The sequence below is a fragment of the Gymnoscopelus microlampas genome, assembly GCF_963454915.1.
Source record: "Gymnoscopelus microlampas genome assembly, chromosome: 5".
Taxonomy (NCBI): Eukaryota; Metazoa; Chordata; class Actinopteri; order Myctophiformes; family Myctophidae; genus Gymnoscopelus; species Gymnoscopelus microlampas.
Window position 1 is genome coordinate 28,687,420 of NC_139942.1, and position 17,780 is coordinate 28,705,199.

At 41.1% G+C, this 17,780-nt stretch overlaps 1 protein-coding gene across 1 annotated transcript in view; it reads left to right on the forward strand.

Annotated features, from left to right (window-relative positions):
- Nucleotides 1-12,736, forward strand: part of LOC311045021 (voltage-gated inwardly rectifying potassium channel KCNH2-like) — a gene marked incomplete at both ends in the record, with an annotated part of 87,581 nt that extends 74,845 nt beyond the window's left edge. The window contains 14 exons of the mRNA XM_084056832.1: nt 854-964; nt 1,475-1,629; nt 3,325-3,566; nt 4,024-4,223; nt 4,572-4,659; nt 5,126-5,290; nt 5,689-5,810; nt 5,936-6,007; nt 8,704-8,713; nt 8,878-8,995; nt 9,648-9,799; nt 10,120-10,417; nt 11,412-12,066; nt 12,368-12,736. Of these exons, the coding sequence (XP_083912958.1) occupies nt 854-964; nt 1,475-1,629; nt 3,325-3,566; nt 4,024-4,223; nt 4,572-4,659; nt 5,126-5,290; nt 5,689-5,810; nt 5,936-6,007; nt 8,704-8,713; nt 8,878-8,995; nt 9,648-9,799; nt 10,120-10,417; nt 11,412-12,066; nt 12,368-12,736 (2,757 nt within the window). The remainder of the gene's footprint in view (nt 1-853; nt 965-1,474; nt 1,630-3,324; nt 3,567-4,023; nt 4,224-4,571; nt 4,660-5,125; nt 5,291-5,688; nt 5,811-5,935; nt 6,008-8,703; nt 8,714-8,877; nt 8,996-9,647; nt 9,800-10,119; nt 10,418-11,411; nt 12,067-12,367) is intronic.
- Nucleotides 12,737-17,780: the final 5,044 nt, after the last annotated feature.

Sequence of the window (17,780 nt, forward strand, 5' to 3'; positions counted from 1 at the left end):
CTATTGCAAGAATAAAACAAACCTCTAAAACCTTTCTTCCCCTTTCCTACTACTGTTTGAAGGTCTTATGGTACTAGTCCAAAACATATAGCTTACCAGTGGTTATTTGGTCCTGGAGTAGTTCTATACAGGATTACTGGATGCGTGAAGCACCTCTAGAGAGTCTAGACAGCCAAGGCCTGGATAAAACACGGCTCCTTTGTTCAACACCTGTTTGGCTTTAGTAAAGCCCTGATGTTTATATCCATTGCAGTAAAAACAAGTTTTATATCATGCCGTCCACCTCACAGCCCCACTGCTATGCTAAGCTGGGCCGACTAAGGAATGAGCTGTGCATTTATTAGATTCTTTATTAGATTCTTTGTCTTTTAAGTTATGTCAATATTGGCCTTTCAATAACTTGATAATGTCAGTTGAAGCATACTAAGTCGTCACTCTGTCAAGACAGACCTCAGTATACAGCTTGAAGAATGATTCAGTTTTGAGTCAGACATAAATTAACAATGATGTAGCATCACTGTGGCCTGGCTAGTGGGCCAGATATGTTTTTACTCTTCACCAAATCGTTACGCAGACAAAGAACAGAAAGATTCATTTCTGGCTTAATGTTGCCGACTTTTACGAGTTGTAGACGGGACAATAGCCTTCTCGCTACTGAGTGAAGTCTTATCTTAGTTCAGACAAAAGATATGAGCCCGATTTACGTATTTGGGGGGAATTTTGGAGAGAAAAATCACAGCGGCCTGAATTATACATTCATATTGTCTCTGCTAACTGCTTTCTTTCGTGTGTGTGTGTGTGTGTGTGTGTGTGTGTGGGTGTGGGTGTGCGTGTGCGTGTGTATTTTCCTCAGGTGGTGAGCCAGTCCCTTCGCATTGCGGTGCACTACTTCAAAGGCTGGTTCCTCATCGACATGGTGGCAGCCATACCCTTTGACCTCCTCATCTACCGTACCGGAGAGGAGGTGGCCAGGGGATCAGGGGAGGGAGAGGTAGGGGGGGAGGGGAGGGGGACGGGAAAGGACGAGAGTAGAGAGAGGAAGAGAGGAGATGGTGAGGTGGGGGGGGGTCGGAGGAAGAAAGAAGTGTGTGTGTGTGTGTGTGTGTGTGTGTGTGTGTGTGTGTGTGTGTGTGTGTGTGTGTGTGTGTGTGTGTGTGTGTGTGTGTGTGTGTGTGTGTGTGTGTGTGTGTGTGTGTGTGTGTGTGTGTGTGAGAGTGTGTGCGTGCGTGCGTACGTGCGTGTGTCACATTCCATATACAGTACCTTTATATCACTTTTTCATAGCTGGGATAAGAGCTTATTAAGGTTCGTTTAAATATGATGATCACATGAACCAGTGACTAAACTGTATATTTATTATTCCGAGCATTGCAGGGATATTGGTGCATAGCACATATAAATAATTTTCAGTCAATAAAAAGGAGTCCAATCATCATCCATCTCATCCAGTATGACTCTTCCTTCTTCTTCCCAGACCACCACGCTGATTGGCTTATTGAAGACTGCTCGGTTGTTACGATTGGTCCGTGTAGCCAGGAAGTTGGACCGCTATTCGGAGTACGGAGCCGCTGTACTTTTCCTGCTCATGTGTACCTTTGCCCTCATCGCCCACTGGTTGGCCTGCATCTGGTAAACTGCTCTTTTTAAGCCTAATTTATACTATATCGTGTGATGGTGTCACTCACAGCATTTAACAGATTTTTGGTGAACACCATCATATATGATAGGTGAAGTTTATTATGTCCCAAACTGGGCAATTTGTGCTACAGCAGATTTAAGAACTCTAAAAGACGCATTAAACATACATAAACAAGAACATAGACATAAACATAAAACACCCAACAGATCCAGTTAATAATAAGTGTCCACAGTCACACAGTTACTCAACACAGTTTAAATCAAGTGAAATTTTGGCTGATATCTGTTAACCAATTATTTCCCTAGTCATATATTGATACCAATATTGATATGGATACCAATTTTGCACATTGCCTATAGACAGGTTTCCTGTTAGTAAACATGAGAGGATATGATCGTGCAGATCCGGGGGTAGCCTATAGAGGGCGCCATTACCCGTAGCAGCTCTGGTCAAATGTCCATTCATAAAATAAATGATCTTCACCGGGTTTAATGAAAGTAGATTAAATTATGCAGTTTGTAATACCTTGTTTACTCAATAAAAATGATTTGTCGGAAGTTGGATCTGTTTGTATATAATAGCAGCATTATGCCTATTATGCCTATAATAGCAGAATTATGGCTATCTAACTCCCGAACATAACAACAGAGTGAACGGCGCAACAATTCGTTTTCCCCGAGCATGCGCAGATTGCGCATTCTGCTCTGTGATGACGTCGCGCGGAAATCCGTCTATAGGGTTTATCATTATCATCATTATACTGTAACTGCAATTACTGTAACACTGCTGTTACCGTATGACCTGTTTTATGAGGCCTACAGAACATTTTGTTTCCAAGGGCCATATTTAAACGAGCTGTGAATAATCAATAACTTTATACAAAATATAGAGCTCCTCGGCACCTCCGCAACTCTGCTCTACAGATATTCAGAGGAGGGCTATATTTCAGGATGTTGGATTGTCAGGTGGATAATTAAGTTTAGTATTAAATGATTGAAGTTTAGACTTGCTCTTTCCTCCCACGACTGAAGCTTAACAGTTATTGCAAATGGAAAATGTGTTGTCACTATCAGATAATTCCTCATGCAGGCTAGGATAACATGTGCTATTCCACCAATGGGCAATCATTTTTGATATCTGTCCGATACCGATGAAACATTTGAAAGTAATTATCGGCCGATACCAATGATATATCATGCATCCCTAGTATAAATTCTGCTTCATTTGTTCCTCAGTCACAGTTACTTAAAAATACCACTACACTAACTCCTATACTTAAAAGGAACTTTCAAATGTAATTCTGACTATTTTATCAGTGTATTCTCTAAATTTGTGTTCTTAAAGCAGCAAACAGGATTTAAGCCTTCCAGCAGAGCCTGGTGCTAGACCACGACAGCATGGATGCTGTCACAACAAAATTACATGCTGATTACTTTCTACACACAATACATTTTGTAAGTGGCAGCATCATAAAGAAATCAAAGAACATATACTATATTCCCATAATTCCAGCTACCCTCCAAAGAAAGTGGACAGGTCAACAAAACACTCTATGAACAAAACAAAAAAAATGTTCAAAAATAATACAAAATTGATTTAATCTCAAACTACACTGATGTCCATGTTGAGATGTGTACATCCATGAGAATGTATTGTCTTCTTTCCCCAACAACGACCACTTCCAGGTATGCTATAGGTAACGTGGAGCGGGCAAGCTCTACTCGGAATGGCTGGCTGGACGCTTTGGGTGCAGACCTGGGGAAGCCGTACAATGATTCTCTGGAGGGGTCTGGTCCATCCATAAGGGATAAATATGTCACAGCGCTCTACTTCACGTTCAGCAGCCTGACCAGCGTGGGGTTTGGTAACGTGTCCCCGAACACCAACTCTGAGAAAATATTCTCCATCTGTGTCATGCTCATCGGATGTGAGTTCTGAGAATACACACACACACACACACACACACACACACACACACACACACACACACACACACACACACACACACACACACACACACACACACACACACACACACACACACACACACACACACACACACACACACACACACACACACACACCATGCCAACTCAGAATCTTGACATTGTTTTTGACTGGCCAAGTCAGCCACATTGCAGAGTAAGCCACATTGCACATACACAATGACGATCTAGTACACCTTACATTTGTGGGTTAGTATTTTCCCTCTACACTGTTGTAAAGAATGAAAGAAAATGAAAATAAGATGTCTCTCAACTTCATACTGTTCATCAGACTATATCGTTCATATTGGTGACGATTCCCAATCCTATTATTTGCATGCTGTGTAATGTCGTTATAACATGGTCTCTTTCTCCCTCACTCCCTCCCTCACCTACCAGCTCTGATGTATGCCAGTATCTTTGGTAACGTGTCAGCCATTATCCAGCGCCTGTACTCGGGCACGGCCCGCTACCACACCCAGATGCTGAGGGTGAGAGAGTTCATTCGCTTCCATCAAATTCCCAACCCACTGAGACAGAGGCTGGAGGAGTACTTCCAGCACGCTTGGTCCTACACTAACGGGATTGATATGAACGCTGTGAGTGAAGGAAATTGATGTACACACACACATACACACACGTACACATACGCATACACATACTTACACATACTTCATTATTACATGTTTTTCCATTTTATTTTATTTTATTCTATTGTGCCACATACTGTATGCTAGTCTTGCCTCTTCTGCTTCCCTTTCTCGTATATGGAAATAACAAAAACAATGGCACTTGCACAAAATTCAACCACTGTTTTACACCTGTAACCCACTGTTTTACACCTGTAAGCCTGTGATTTTACAATAAATTTGATTCTGATCCTTATTCTCTCTATCTCTGTCTCTTTTTCTCGCTCTCTCTCTCTCGCTTTCTCTCTGTCCCTGCAGGTATTAAAAGGTTTTCCAGATTGTCTTCAGGCAGACATCTGTCTCCATCTTAACCGCACACTGTTGCAGAACTGTAAGGCCTTCAAAGGTAACCTCCTGTTGCTTTCAGCATAATTGTATCCCTCGTTTACTGACTCACTACTTTGATATTATGTTGTTATGAAATGAGAGTAAGGAAATGGAAGACTAATGGTACAGCTGTTAACCTACATAGCTGTGATGCAGCGTTTGGGATGGGAAAATCGGCCCACAGATGCAGACTGTGCCAGAAGTCTCCTAGTTGTGTTTTTGGACTAGAAGGGAGGAGATTACTCTCTAGGTCTTGGGAGAAGGAAGGGGTGGTGGAGGAAACCGAGCTTGTGGGCTGCTGAGGAAGTTAGATGGTTATGAACTGGATTGGGCATACAGTGATGAGACAAAGGGGTGTGATATTCCCTCCAACATGACCATTCTTGGAGATTGCTTTGATCAAAATGTACAATGATTCAAGCGTTTCTTTGTCGATTTCTTTTGTTGTTTCTTTTTTTTAATTGACTGATGTCTTATTTCTCCAGGTTCGACTAAGGGCTGTCTGAGGGCCCTAGCTATGAGGTTTAAGACCACCCATGCTCCTCCCGGAGACACTCTGGTCCACGCTGGAGACCTGATATCAGCCCTTTACTTCATATCCAGAGGATCAATAGAGATCCTCAAAGGAGACGTGGTGGTGGCCATACTGGGTATGATCTTATGAAAAAAGAAACAGAAAATAAAGAAAGAGCATGTTGATTGATTCATTTCATTGGTCATCTGTCATTAGCTAAGCTGTTTTGTGTTTTCCTTTCTGCATAACAAGAAGAGTAAAGCAAATAGCTCCATCTAGTGGCCTGTCTTATCGATAGCTACAAACAACGAGAACGAAATTCACCACAGTGTTTTAGTTACATTCATTCAGCTGTGGTTGACTACATTACTGTTACTGATAGAGAAAGTGGGGTAAAACAAACCAACATTTTGATATGTACAAATTTGCCACAATGAACTGCAGATTTAAAGTAGAGATATTTATTTGTTATAACTCCCCTCTCTCTCTCTTCCCTCTTCTCCTTGTCTCTCCACCATTTCCTCTCCTTTCCAGGGAAGAATGATATCTTTGGTGAGCCCATAAACCTGTATGCTCGGCCAGGGAAGTCTAGTGCTGATGTCAGAGCTCTGACCTATTGTGACCTTCATAAGATACAGAGAGAAGACATGCTAGAGGTACTGTAAGAGACGCACTCGCGGGAACTACTTTTGACCAGGGGGGGGTGGCGGATTTGAAAACTCCTTGAGCTGTTGTTTGCGCTTTGTTGTTTATGTTGAAGACATGTTGTTTGTGTTTCCAGGTGTTGGAAATGTACCCAGAGTTCTACGATGACTTCTGGAACAATCTGGAGATCGCCTTCAACCTCAGAGATGTATGACCTCACATCAATATATAAACTGAAGCTCTGAAGCTCTCAGTCCTTAAGCAATAATGAATCATCATCATGACCATTTTTATAGCGCTTGTCTAAGTACTCAAAGCACTTTTCAATGGTTCATTCATTCATACAGTACATTGGGAGGTATCAATAGTATTTAGGATATTTTTCATCTTCACCTGTCACTCTCCCTCATCTTTTTTTGCTTCCTTCATGCTTTCCCTCCATGACCTGTCTGTCTGTCTCCCTCTCTCTCTCTCTCTCTCTCTCTCTCTCTCTCTCTCTCTCTCTCTCTCTCTCTCTCTCTTTCTCTCTCTCTCTCTCTCTCTCTCTCTCTTTCTTTCTTTCTCTCTCTTTCTCTCTGTCTCTCTCTCTCTCTCTCTCTCTCTCTCTCTCTCTCTCTCTCTCTCTCTCTCTCTCTCTATCTCTATCTCTCTCTAGACCGCTAATATAATTGGTTCAGTGAGCAGTGAGGACTCAGACCACGGTTCAGTCTTCAGCAGAAGACAAAAAAAACACAGACTTTGCCATGCCGACAGAACCAACGGAGGTAGAAATACTGTGCATGTGTAGAGCTACTGTGAATGTATTAGTAATGCATTTATCCTCCACATGTTGTATGTTTCCATGCTCTGTATTGTGGCTGCATTCTTTAGCAGAAAACAATCACAGACAGGATAATGATTCTGGGTTTATTTTTTCACTTAAAGAAGGTTGCATGTTTTATTATATCCAATGTTCTTACAGTCTGACGAAGCTTTAAGCAAAATGTGTGGCCAGCTGTTTTGTGTTTCGTTTCTCCTGCTGTCACCGACATCAAGGAAGACTTGTACTGTATGTCTCTGCATAGAGGCAGTCATCATACAGTGACACAAAACAAATCAGAATCACATTTATTCACTATGTGTGTCAGAAGTTTGGTTTCTGAACATTGATGTTGCTGGGTTCACTGTTGACTGTCTTTCTAAGATACATGTTTATTTCCCAAACATAAATAATGAGCAGCCAGTCATCTTATGCCTACATTACAGGCCAGACGCGCGGGAAGTACTTAATAGCCAGGGGGGCTGAGCGCGCGCGCGCGTGCATGCGTCCCGTCCGCGCGCGCGCAGTTTTTTTGCGGGTTCGGGTCAAAAAATGTGCGGGTTTGGGTGGGTTTTGGAACTTTATTTCCTTTACTTTATTTCGGTTTTAGGGTTAGGGTTAGGGTTAGGTTAGGGTTACGTTATTTAATTATTTTAATTAAATTTAAATGTAATAAAACAATTTTTTTTTAAATCCCTTCCCATCACCAGGGGGGCTGCAGCCCCCGTAGCCCCCCCTTCCCGCGCCACTGTTACAGGCCGTTCAAGCAATTTCACTGTCGCAGACACATTTCCAATGTTGGGATAAATCATGGGAGGTTTCCTCGAGTCATTGCCTAAAACTCAGTCAGAGCTGTCTTAAGTCTGTCTTTTTCTCGTCCTGATAGTTATGATCAAATCAAAATTATTTGATATTATTATTGTACTTTATAATATATTTTAATCGTGACTCATGCTCATGTGAAGTTCAGCGACGGATGTTTATTGTTTAAAACAGGAAGCAGACATACTTTACGTGGATGGAGAGTTCAGCAGACTAGACATGGACCTTTGCCTTTCATAGACGTGTACTTGAAGCATATTATTGCATAGCGTAGCATACCAGACCCATTTTATAGATTGATGTATGCAGATGTTCATGGTCCACTCACATGCATAAGTACACACAGACACAAAAAATATCTGCTGCACGGATCATGTCTGTGTGTCTGTGTGCTTAGTGTCCACATGGATATCTGTTCATAGTCAAGTCTTTTCATGAAAAGTGCTATCCAAATGGTTTGCATTGTGACTAATCTGTCACTTTGCATCCAGTCTCTCCCTGTAATAACAAAGACAAAGCACACCTGAGTATCTGCCCTAAATCACCTGGGCAACTGTTAACCCATTGAGACCTGAAGCCGATTCTACATGCTCCTAAATCTCAACAGTTTTCTGAAAAACGTATGTTTCTATATCAGTGGTGCTCAATCTTTTTCATGTCAAGGACCCCCAAAATTATATGTATTTGGCCGCGGACCCCCATCAAAATATTTTGTTCCAGGGCCCCCCAGAAGCAAAGATTTGAGTTAAAAATGTTCGCTTTAAAAATATATATATTCAAATATTTGCACACATTTTCAAGATTTTTCAAAAATAGCAGATCTACAAGCTCGTAGCGCGGCACTCGGTGCCGCGCTATGAGCTTGTATATCTGCTATTTTTGAATAGCCCAAAGTGTAAAATAATGCTTTTTAGCTCAAATCTAAAAATGACACAGTTCCAGGTCTTAATGGGTTAAGCCTCATTAATTGCAGGTGCCAGAGACACCAGCTTACTTTGCTGAGTGTTTGATATGCATGTTCAGACAGCACAGTATACAAACACAAACAACAAAGGACAAACATGGGCAACCCCATCTAAAAACACACCAAGCATATACCCCCATATACACCAATATGAGGGTCATAAAAAGTGATACATTTCAGAGGTACTGGGTTAGGATTGTTCAGGAGAATTGAGAATTGTTCCATGCATATTGTCTGCATAGCGGTGCAGCCGGTTCCCAATGTTCAGCGAATGTTTCGAGCATGTGGTCTATTCTTTCTGCGGCACCTCTGCATCCAGCGTGAACCTGGTGAAATGGGAGCCATTCATTAATTCCATAGAACCTGATCTCTGCCATTTCGACAAACACGCTTCGTTCCAGAATTATCACAATATCATATTTACCAAACTGTGACCAGTCAGTAATTGAATATGCCTTGGTGTGATGTACAGTACATGTGTTCTTCTCTACAGGTGACTCCATGCCAGAAGAGAGCAGTCGATCTCAGAGATCTCGTTACAGATCCAGAAGTGGGCACAGTCACTGTGACCTGTGTGATGGGCAGAATTCAGATGATTGCAAACATAAATCGTGAGTCTTTGTGTTATCTACATACTAAAAATAAAGTACTTTTTTAATTGATATTCTTTAGGGTAGCCTTGAAGCCAGGGTAAGTCCACGCTTTGTTTCCATTATTTTAGAAAATAAACTGTACTGTGCCTTTTTACATAGACTTGGGTACGTTTTGAGTCATTAAGTCATTAAAAGTAATACAAAAGTTATAAAAGCATTTTTTTCTGGCAACGTTTGTCTAATGTTAGTCTCTTGTGTATTTGATTTGATTTCATTTGATTTAATTATTTGCACAAAAATAAATAATACACAAAACAATAACAACAATACATTAAACAGGAGACAATTGCTGTATGTAAGGGAGGAATTGAAACCCAAAATGGTCTTATGGGTTCCTCCCCCAAACAAAATAGTGCTATATTTAAGCAAATAGCTACCATTGCTATAGCCTATTAACCAGTCAGTTTGCGTTATTTGAGCTGGCTGTTTTATAATGCAAGATAAATGTGTCTTGTGGCCACAATATACAAAACGAAAATGTTATACTAAGTTATGAATGGAAAACAAATATGAGGTTGTAGGACAATCATGTGTGCTTTGGAATGTTTAAAATCTTAGGGTCCAGTTTGGAAAATAGTATTGTATAAATGATAACTTTTGCTTTCTTCAGCGGAGATGAGGGGGAAGGGGAGGAGTCAGAGCTGACGAGTCCTGTTCAGACATCCTCATTGGCCGGTCAGGTTCATGGCCACGGCAACAACAACACTGCTGCTAGCTGTGTGGAGATAGACAGCAAAGAGAAGACACTCAACTCTCTGACAGGTACAACCAAATATTATTTTCCAAAATCCATTTTGAAATGCTGTTATTTCATCCTATCTGCTACGTTATTTACTTTGAAGTTTCCCATATTATTCACTTTTTTCTTGTCTCTAGGCTACATTGGGCTTTTACATGACTGCGTTTCTGAAGGAAATTGGGATAAATGAACATTTTGTTACTCAGGTCTGTCATTACTTTTTTTTTCTTGTACGCTATTATTAATTAGTAATTCTCTTTCTCCCTCTCTCTCTCCATCTTGTCTGTCTCTCTGTCTGTCTGTCTGTCTGTCTGTCTGTCTGTCTTTCTGTCTGTCTCCACAGATGCTCTGTCTGGCGTCTCCAACATCTTCAGCTTCTGGAGTACTGAGAGTCGCGAAGAGCAACAGTACCAGGAGGTGCCCTGCCACCACAGCCTGCCCTCACCTCCTCCCCACCTCCCACTTCCGCCCTCCCCTCTCTCCCTACACCCCTCTCATCAACGACCCCTCTGCACTCCTTCCTCCACCTCCCCTACTCCTACTACTACTCCTCCTGCTCCTCCCCCCGCTGCTGCCATTTCTCGCAAACATAAGGGGGAGTTAGAGAACCGACTTGATCTGTTACAGAGACAGATCCTCAGGTGGGTCTGTTGTCCAAATTCACACGGTGGACATTTTGTTCTTACAGTACATCACACTCATTGCATTGGATTTTTATAAAAACTAAATCTCAGCTTTCATGATTTTTTAAATATCATTGATCAATTATTACAGAACAGCTCTTTCTTAACAGGTACATTATTATGACCTCCACAATTGTCATTTGTTGCCAGAAAACCTTTGACTCTGAACTGCCCTCTAGTGGATGTATTGCTTAACTTCCATGCCAACACAAAGTTGGGTGTAGTATGTGAGCACTGAGCAGTGAGCAGTAACGGTTACACCATTTTAAAATAATGTATTTGTTTCTATACGTAAAGGGAGGGGCCTTAAAGGAATAGTTCTCTTGCAAAATGACTTTTTTCCCTATCAATTACTCACACCGTGAATATATGGAGAAGTTTCGTTTTGATAATAGAGTTGAAAAAGAACAGAATAGGACAAAATAGAGGTCCAGGATCAACAGAAAAACTTTATCAAAGGTCGATAAATTACAAAACAAGTGTAATACCAAGTGTTATGTATCCAGTAGTATGCTCGGTGCTCCTAAAACATCAACAAAAGAAAACATTTGTATTCACTTCCGGTCTAAATGATCTCATGGACAAAAATGTTTTCAGCTTAAAACAATGTTTTGGAAGCAGACTGGACACATAACATTTAGGATTACACTGTGAGCATTGTTTTGCAGCTTATAAATTGACTTTTGATCAAGTGTTGCTGTTGTTAATCCTTGACCCCTATTGTTTTCCAATTATCTTCTTTTTCAACTTTATGCTTTGTTTTTGGATTTTTCATACACTGTAAAGGAATGTTATAAAAAAAATATATAATACTCCTTGTATTCAAGCCGTCACAGGGTGAGTAATTGATAGAAAACAAAGTCATTTTGGGAGTGAACTAACCTTACCTAACTTTAATAGTTTATTGTTCTGTCACATCCCCAGGCTTCATATTATGTACATTTCTTTCCAGGTTGGAATCGCGCATGGCGACAGACATCGGGTCAGTTCTGCAGCTGCTGCAGAGGCAAATGTCCATGATCCCGCCCTCTTACAGTACTCTGGGGTCAACGCCTCTCGCGCCCTCCTCCCCGGTCCAGTCCTCCACTGTCACTTCTCCAACATATACCCCCACCCCGACCTCCCCCGCCTCCCACCCCCATGCCCAGCCCTCCGCCGAACATCCAGATGTTATCGTAAACATCGCTACCTCTTTCCCAGTCGTCCCTCCAGTCCTCACCTCTCCTACTGCCTCGTTCAACCAGCGATCCCCCTTCATGTCTACCTCACCCCCTCTACCGTCCTTATTTCACAGTCCTCTGTCCAGTGAGGATTTACCCCAGCCCCTCCCTTCCATCCAAACACTGGCCCAAGTCGCCCAAACTCTCTCTGGTCAAACTGTTTCTCCGGCCACCCCAGCTGTCAGCCAGAATGCCTGCCCCCATGCCGCCCAGTGTCAGTCATCTGCCCAGCTGTCTTCTCCCATCCCAGCCCAGACTGAAGCATGCCTGTCAACCTCCGTCTCCTTCTTCCCTCCTCCTCTCACCTCCCTGAGTTCAAGGCTGCCAGAGAAGCGGCTCCAACCTGTTCCTCCCCTCAAGACACCGAGTCAGACATCTCTCTCACAGGTGTTGTACTGCTTTTTATAAAGATACTGGAACGCAGGAAGAAATGTTGGGAAATTAAGGCTTCTTTGCGTTTTAAAGAACAACATTTATGGAGGAACATATTTTACAAATCAAACCTAGTATGATGTAGTTTTGTCTACTTAAGGTGGTGGCATGACAAGCCAGATCTATGATGTGTGTACACAATTCTTTTTTTTTTTTTTTTTTTTTATGTTCTACTTTCCCACTGTTCATATTTAATTACTTAATTACTTGTTTACTTAAACATACATAAGCTTATCATCATTGTCCTGTTTTGTAGCTGCTGGTCAACCCAGACTTTGAGGACATACCTTCAAAATCCAAGCAACCACTCCACAGCCCTGGAATAGAGCTGCGCCTCCTTCAGCCATTCCCTGCACAGGACGGTTCCTCACAGCCCTGTCCCTCCAACACAATCAGCCAAACAGAGCATCACGTCCTGGGTAGAACCAACACACCAGAAGAAGATGGTCTGTTCAACTTGGCCTATAACAACAGTTCCCCTGGGTCAGGTGCGGGCTCAGGGACAGTGATGGGTCAATCGGAGCTATCAGAGGACCAGCGGCGCCTCTCGTTGCCAGGGGAACCAGCATCATCATTGGACAACAGTTGGATGACTCAGCGCCACAGTTCAGATCCAGCAAGTTAGGAATAGCGGGACTGGTGGCGCATACTGTACCATTTGTGTGCGAGAAGTCAACAGTGAATTTGTACGTATAAAACATAAGGATTTAAACTGGATTCTTCTGCCATGTGCGGACCTACTGACATTTAAAGCTGGAATTAAAAAAAAGAAAACTAAACGCTGGGGACACCTTGAGAACACTCGCACACAGTTATTGTAGGACGGCTTATATGGGACTCTGGTTTCCTTCTTTCATATCATAATGAACTGAGGTAGGTAAGGCTGTGTGATCACAAGTGTCTCAGGTGTGGATACAGTTTGTCTTTTGGCCATGGTGACATTATGGATGGTGTTACACATTTGCAGCCAACAGGTGTTATTTCAGCGGCATGTACAGTATGTCTACTGGACAACGTGGCCAAATTCTCTATATCAAAGGCTTTGTAAAAAAAACACATTGACAGTAGAATCTCAATATTCCTTGAACACTATCACTTTTTACAGTTTGCTTGTTGTCCATTTTGAAAACACTGAACTCTATCAATTTTCTTAGTACTCAACTGGCCACGCACTGGTTCACTGGTTGACCATTAAATATGCATACACCTTCTGTAACTTCAGCAATAAGATGACCACTGACCACAGACACCGTTAGTATGTATACAAATGTATGTGTGTACTCATGCAGGAAGAACACATTTACTAAGATAAGTACATAGTCAGGAATGATGACTTATTACGCATGATCATAATAAAAGTTTCGTAGTTGCCAACCAAATTAATTGCTGAACTAAACTTCAAATTAAGTGGTAAACTATTTTACCTTTACCATCTAAATTATGTATCTATCTATCTATCTATCTAGTATTTGTAACAATTACAATACATATCATTTCACAGTACATGCGTTTAAAGGAAGAACAATTCCCCACTTTCTTGGGGTGATGACAATTCCACACTTTCTTCAATGATAACTATTAAGTATTGTGGACCTTACCACAATTGCATTTGGCTGCTTGTACCCATTTGAGTAGTGACAAATAAACCTTCTAGATCATGCTTAATGAAGTAGTTCACCCAAAAAAGTACTTGTTTGATATCGATTACACACCCCTTGAATTCATGGAGATTTTTTAGTTTTTGTCACATTCCTAAGCCAATAATTTGATGACTGGGTCATCGGTCAATATGAGACTCAGTAGGAGACTCCTTGAGTCTCCTACCTTCACTTTTCCCTCATACAAATATATATAAGTAAGTATTATGATTGTGAAATAATCATTTTAAGAATTTTTACAGATTTTTTTCACCCAGTCCCAATTGTCTAAGTAATCCTGGGCGCTACACTCCCTCTGCCAACCTAGGGAGAGCCCAGACCGAGCTCATGCCTCCTTCAATGAATGAGAGCTAACAAGCTATTACTTATCCGGGTAGCTCAGTCGGTAGAGCTCTCGCCTTCAGACCAAAAGGTCATGGGTTTGAATCCCGGGCACCGCCAACTCAGCGCATGAGTAGCACGGCTTGGGTGCGGCAAGTCGTGTGGTAAGTACTGGGAGCTGAGGATAGGTGTGGCGCTCCACCTCAGCAATCCATCTCCCAGGGGTCTAGCGCATTGTAACAGGGACAGACTCCTGCGTGTTACTCGGCTGATACCGACAATAAGCCACCTCCCGACCTACTTATATTACTTATATTATCACTCGACAGGGGCGAGCTTCCCCTGTTGGACGTAGCGCGTGGAAGGAACACGTTATTCCAACCAGTTCCTTTCCCCTCCATCAGGCACCCAGGCTTAAGAATTTTGTCTGATTCATAATAATATTTTTATTTACATCTGTAAACTTGACGGCTGCCATTATCGATGTTGCTTCTGGCTTTTTCCAGAGCCAGTCGCCACGATACAATGGTGCAAACTGTGCTGCCTGGTAGATAGTTGATTTTTTTTTTCAAAATTGGGATGCCAGGGTCAAAGTGGCTAATACGTCATTCCAGATTATGTACTTACCTTAGCTAATTCTATAATTAACGTGTTGTTCATGTGTGAGGACATGAATGAGGCACTGTGAAACATGTCAATTCCTGATTATTATAAGTAATGTATTTCCATGCATTAATTACTTAATATATCCTGATTCCTTACCGTAAAGTGTTAATGCACACTTTAAGTCCTGAAGTCTTAACAGTCACAACCATGGTGTGGTCAGTGAGTACAGTCCTGTTCTGCAGACATTATTCCTGTAGCAGCCTAACATACAAAAGCTTATTCCCTTAAAGGGGAATACCACTCATTTTCAACATTGAACTATGTCTTTAATAAACCTTAGAGCTGTTGTGTGGAAATAAGAAAAAAGTACCCCCCCCCCCTTCTATGTTGCCTAGAACTGGATAACAGGTCATGTGATCAGTGACATACGCAGGGTGTACTTTTGGCTGAGGGGGCGGAGCCAAAAGTACACCCTGCGTATGTCACTGATCACCTGACCTCAATCAATTATCCAGTTCTAGGCAACACAGAAGGGGGGGGGGGCTTTTTTCTTATTTCCACACAACAGCTCTATGGTGTATTAAAGACATAGTTCAAGTTGAAAATGAATAGTATTCCCCTTTAAGGCCACTTCTTGTGGCCTTCTTGTGGAGTTGCAGATATTCGCACAGTGCCCCATCCAGGAAGGTGATTTTGACTCCTCTTTAGTGTGGGAAGAAAGCTGCCACAGGTGTGTGCAGGCATTAGCAAGACATTTTCTGCAAGGGTGGCAATTAAGTGAAGTTACCATAACACAGTCATGTCTACAGTTGTAGATAGTGCTTTAGATATACCTTAGATAACAAGGGCATGACCATATTGACGCTAAAATATTATTCATTAATTTCATTGATAAGATAGGCCTACACATCAGCAGGCATTATTGTTTTCACTTCATCTTCTAATGAATATTCATATGTAAGGCCAGCAATGTATGCTTTTATTTTATATTATTTATTTCCACTTTGAAATTGCACTATAAATAAAGTGTGTGGTCGCCAAAACATTTCCCTCATAATCAGGGTTGTGGTATAAAAAGGTTTGAGAACCCCTGACATAGATGATAGATCTACTTATTGGTTCTGCAGGTGTGCTTGTAAGGACTTCAGTACAGTGGATCCAAAGGTATATTCCACACTCTTGACCAAATTCATTTTCTTCCCTTGTGGAACCATGGTTATACAGTATACATAACGTATCATTAGCAAATGGACCCATTTCTATCGTGTTTTTGTATATAATTTTACGGCATGTATATATAGTACTGATACACATGGTACAACAGTGCAATGGGATTGTGCAAGAAATTAGCATAGGTATGTAGAGCCTAAGCTTGTTTTTCTCTGTATATAGTATGACTGTGTAGTAAGTGACCTGTGATTCATTGATCCAGTACCAAGAGGAACTTATATACCGAATTGGATTGAATAAATTGTAATCATTATACATTATAGTACCTACATTCCTGAGGCTAAAAGGTGATATGAAGTAATTCTGAAGTACACAACTTGTGCATGATCTTGCACAAACACAGTAATAGTTAGTTACGTGGTTGATCTTCATGGGTTGTCTAGAGTGGAGGATCAGGCAGTTCCTTGATGGAGAGCAGTCGACAGCCATAAAGCCTCATCCAGATAGTAACAGAGGATATAAGAATGCCTTCAATTGCTAATTGTAAAAAGATCAAGAATGGATTTTGAACATACACACCTATTCCCCTGGAATAACATTATGATTCTGTATAGTGTGTTCTTGTTTTATTTTGCACAGTCAACTCACTTTTAGCCAAATGACATCAGTAGCCATAAACTATGAATATGTATGGATTCTGGGGTATCTCTCTTATCAATACGTTTTGATTCTAGTATTGAAATTAAATAAGTTGTTCATAGTTAAAGTCCACCAGCATCAAATTACAGTGTGAAATCTTGAAGGACAGACCTTTATCACTGTTAGCTTGTGTAATTTAAGGGGTAGACACTTTGATCCAGCATGCCTTACTGTACTATGAATGCATGCATTTTATTGCGGGTAACTATGCCTTACAGTACCATGAATGCATGCATTTTAATGCGGGTGATCACAGCAGGAGCCAAACTTCACCCCTAAATGTTTTTATTTGTGCAACAGTATTTTTCATGAACTCTTATGTCAGTTCACTGAACGGTGCTTCCTTGGATTGTAGGCTATTGCTTAACTTGTACTATAGTGGCAGCCATACTAATTCCTTAGCCTGGCTATACCTATACGTTACTACAATTATACCAATGCTTATGATTCTATGCCAGTGTCTGGTTTTATGACGGGTATTGTTTATTGTTTAATTGACACTCTGGTCACAACCACATTATCCAGGAGGAATGGAATGTAGCATATGAGAGCACATTTTAGTTTCACTGCGTATTTCCCTGTGTCTTGTTATGTTTTTATTATTGTATGTTTTTAGTCTTTTAACTGGTGTCAAACTGGACTGGACCATTTAACATAAACTCTCCTTGAAGAATAACAAGACAAAGTAAGACATCCAAAATAAGTTACAATATCGCTAACTGCCTGCATCCCCCTCATAACTTTTTTTATCGGAACAACTAACAAAATTAGGTGAGTTTTAAAAGCCAATCATACAGTTTAAAAAAAAAAGCTCAATTAAACCTAAAATATAAAAACTGAAGCCAGCAGAATAAATTGTGGGCATAAACTCAAGGAGTTATGGATTCAGAGCAGTTACTGGTTCCCACAGCAGAATGCATTGGTTTTCCACATGATTGACTTGAAGAAGTGAGCTGCAGCACTACAGTAGAGCTTCTATTTTAGTATCACAACAAAAAACAACAATACATGTCAACTAATATTACAAGGCATGTTGATGAATATGCCATAGAGCTATATCAATTTCTTATATTTTGTTTTATATTTTACAATGTTGATCTAAAAGATTTAAATAAAAACGCATAAAGACATAAAGGGCATTCCCTAACAGAATATATGATAGGATGAATTTAACACTTTATCACTGTAATGCCACAACTCATTCACTAGATGGCG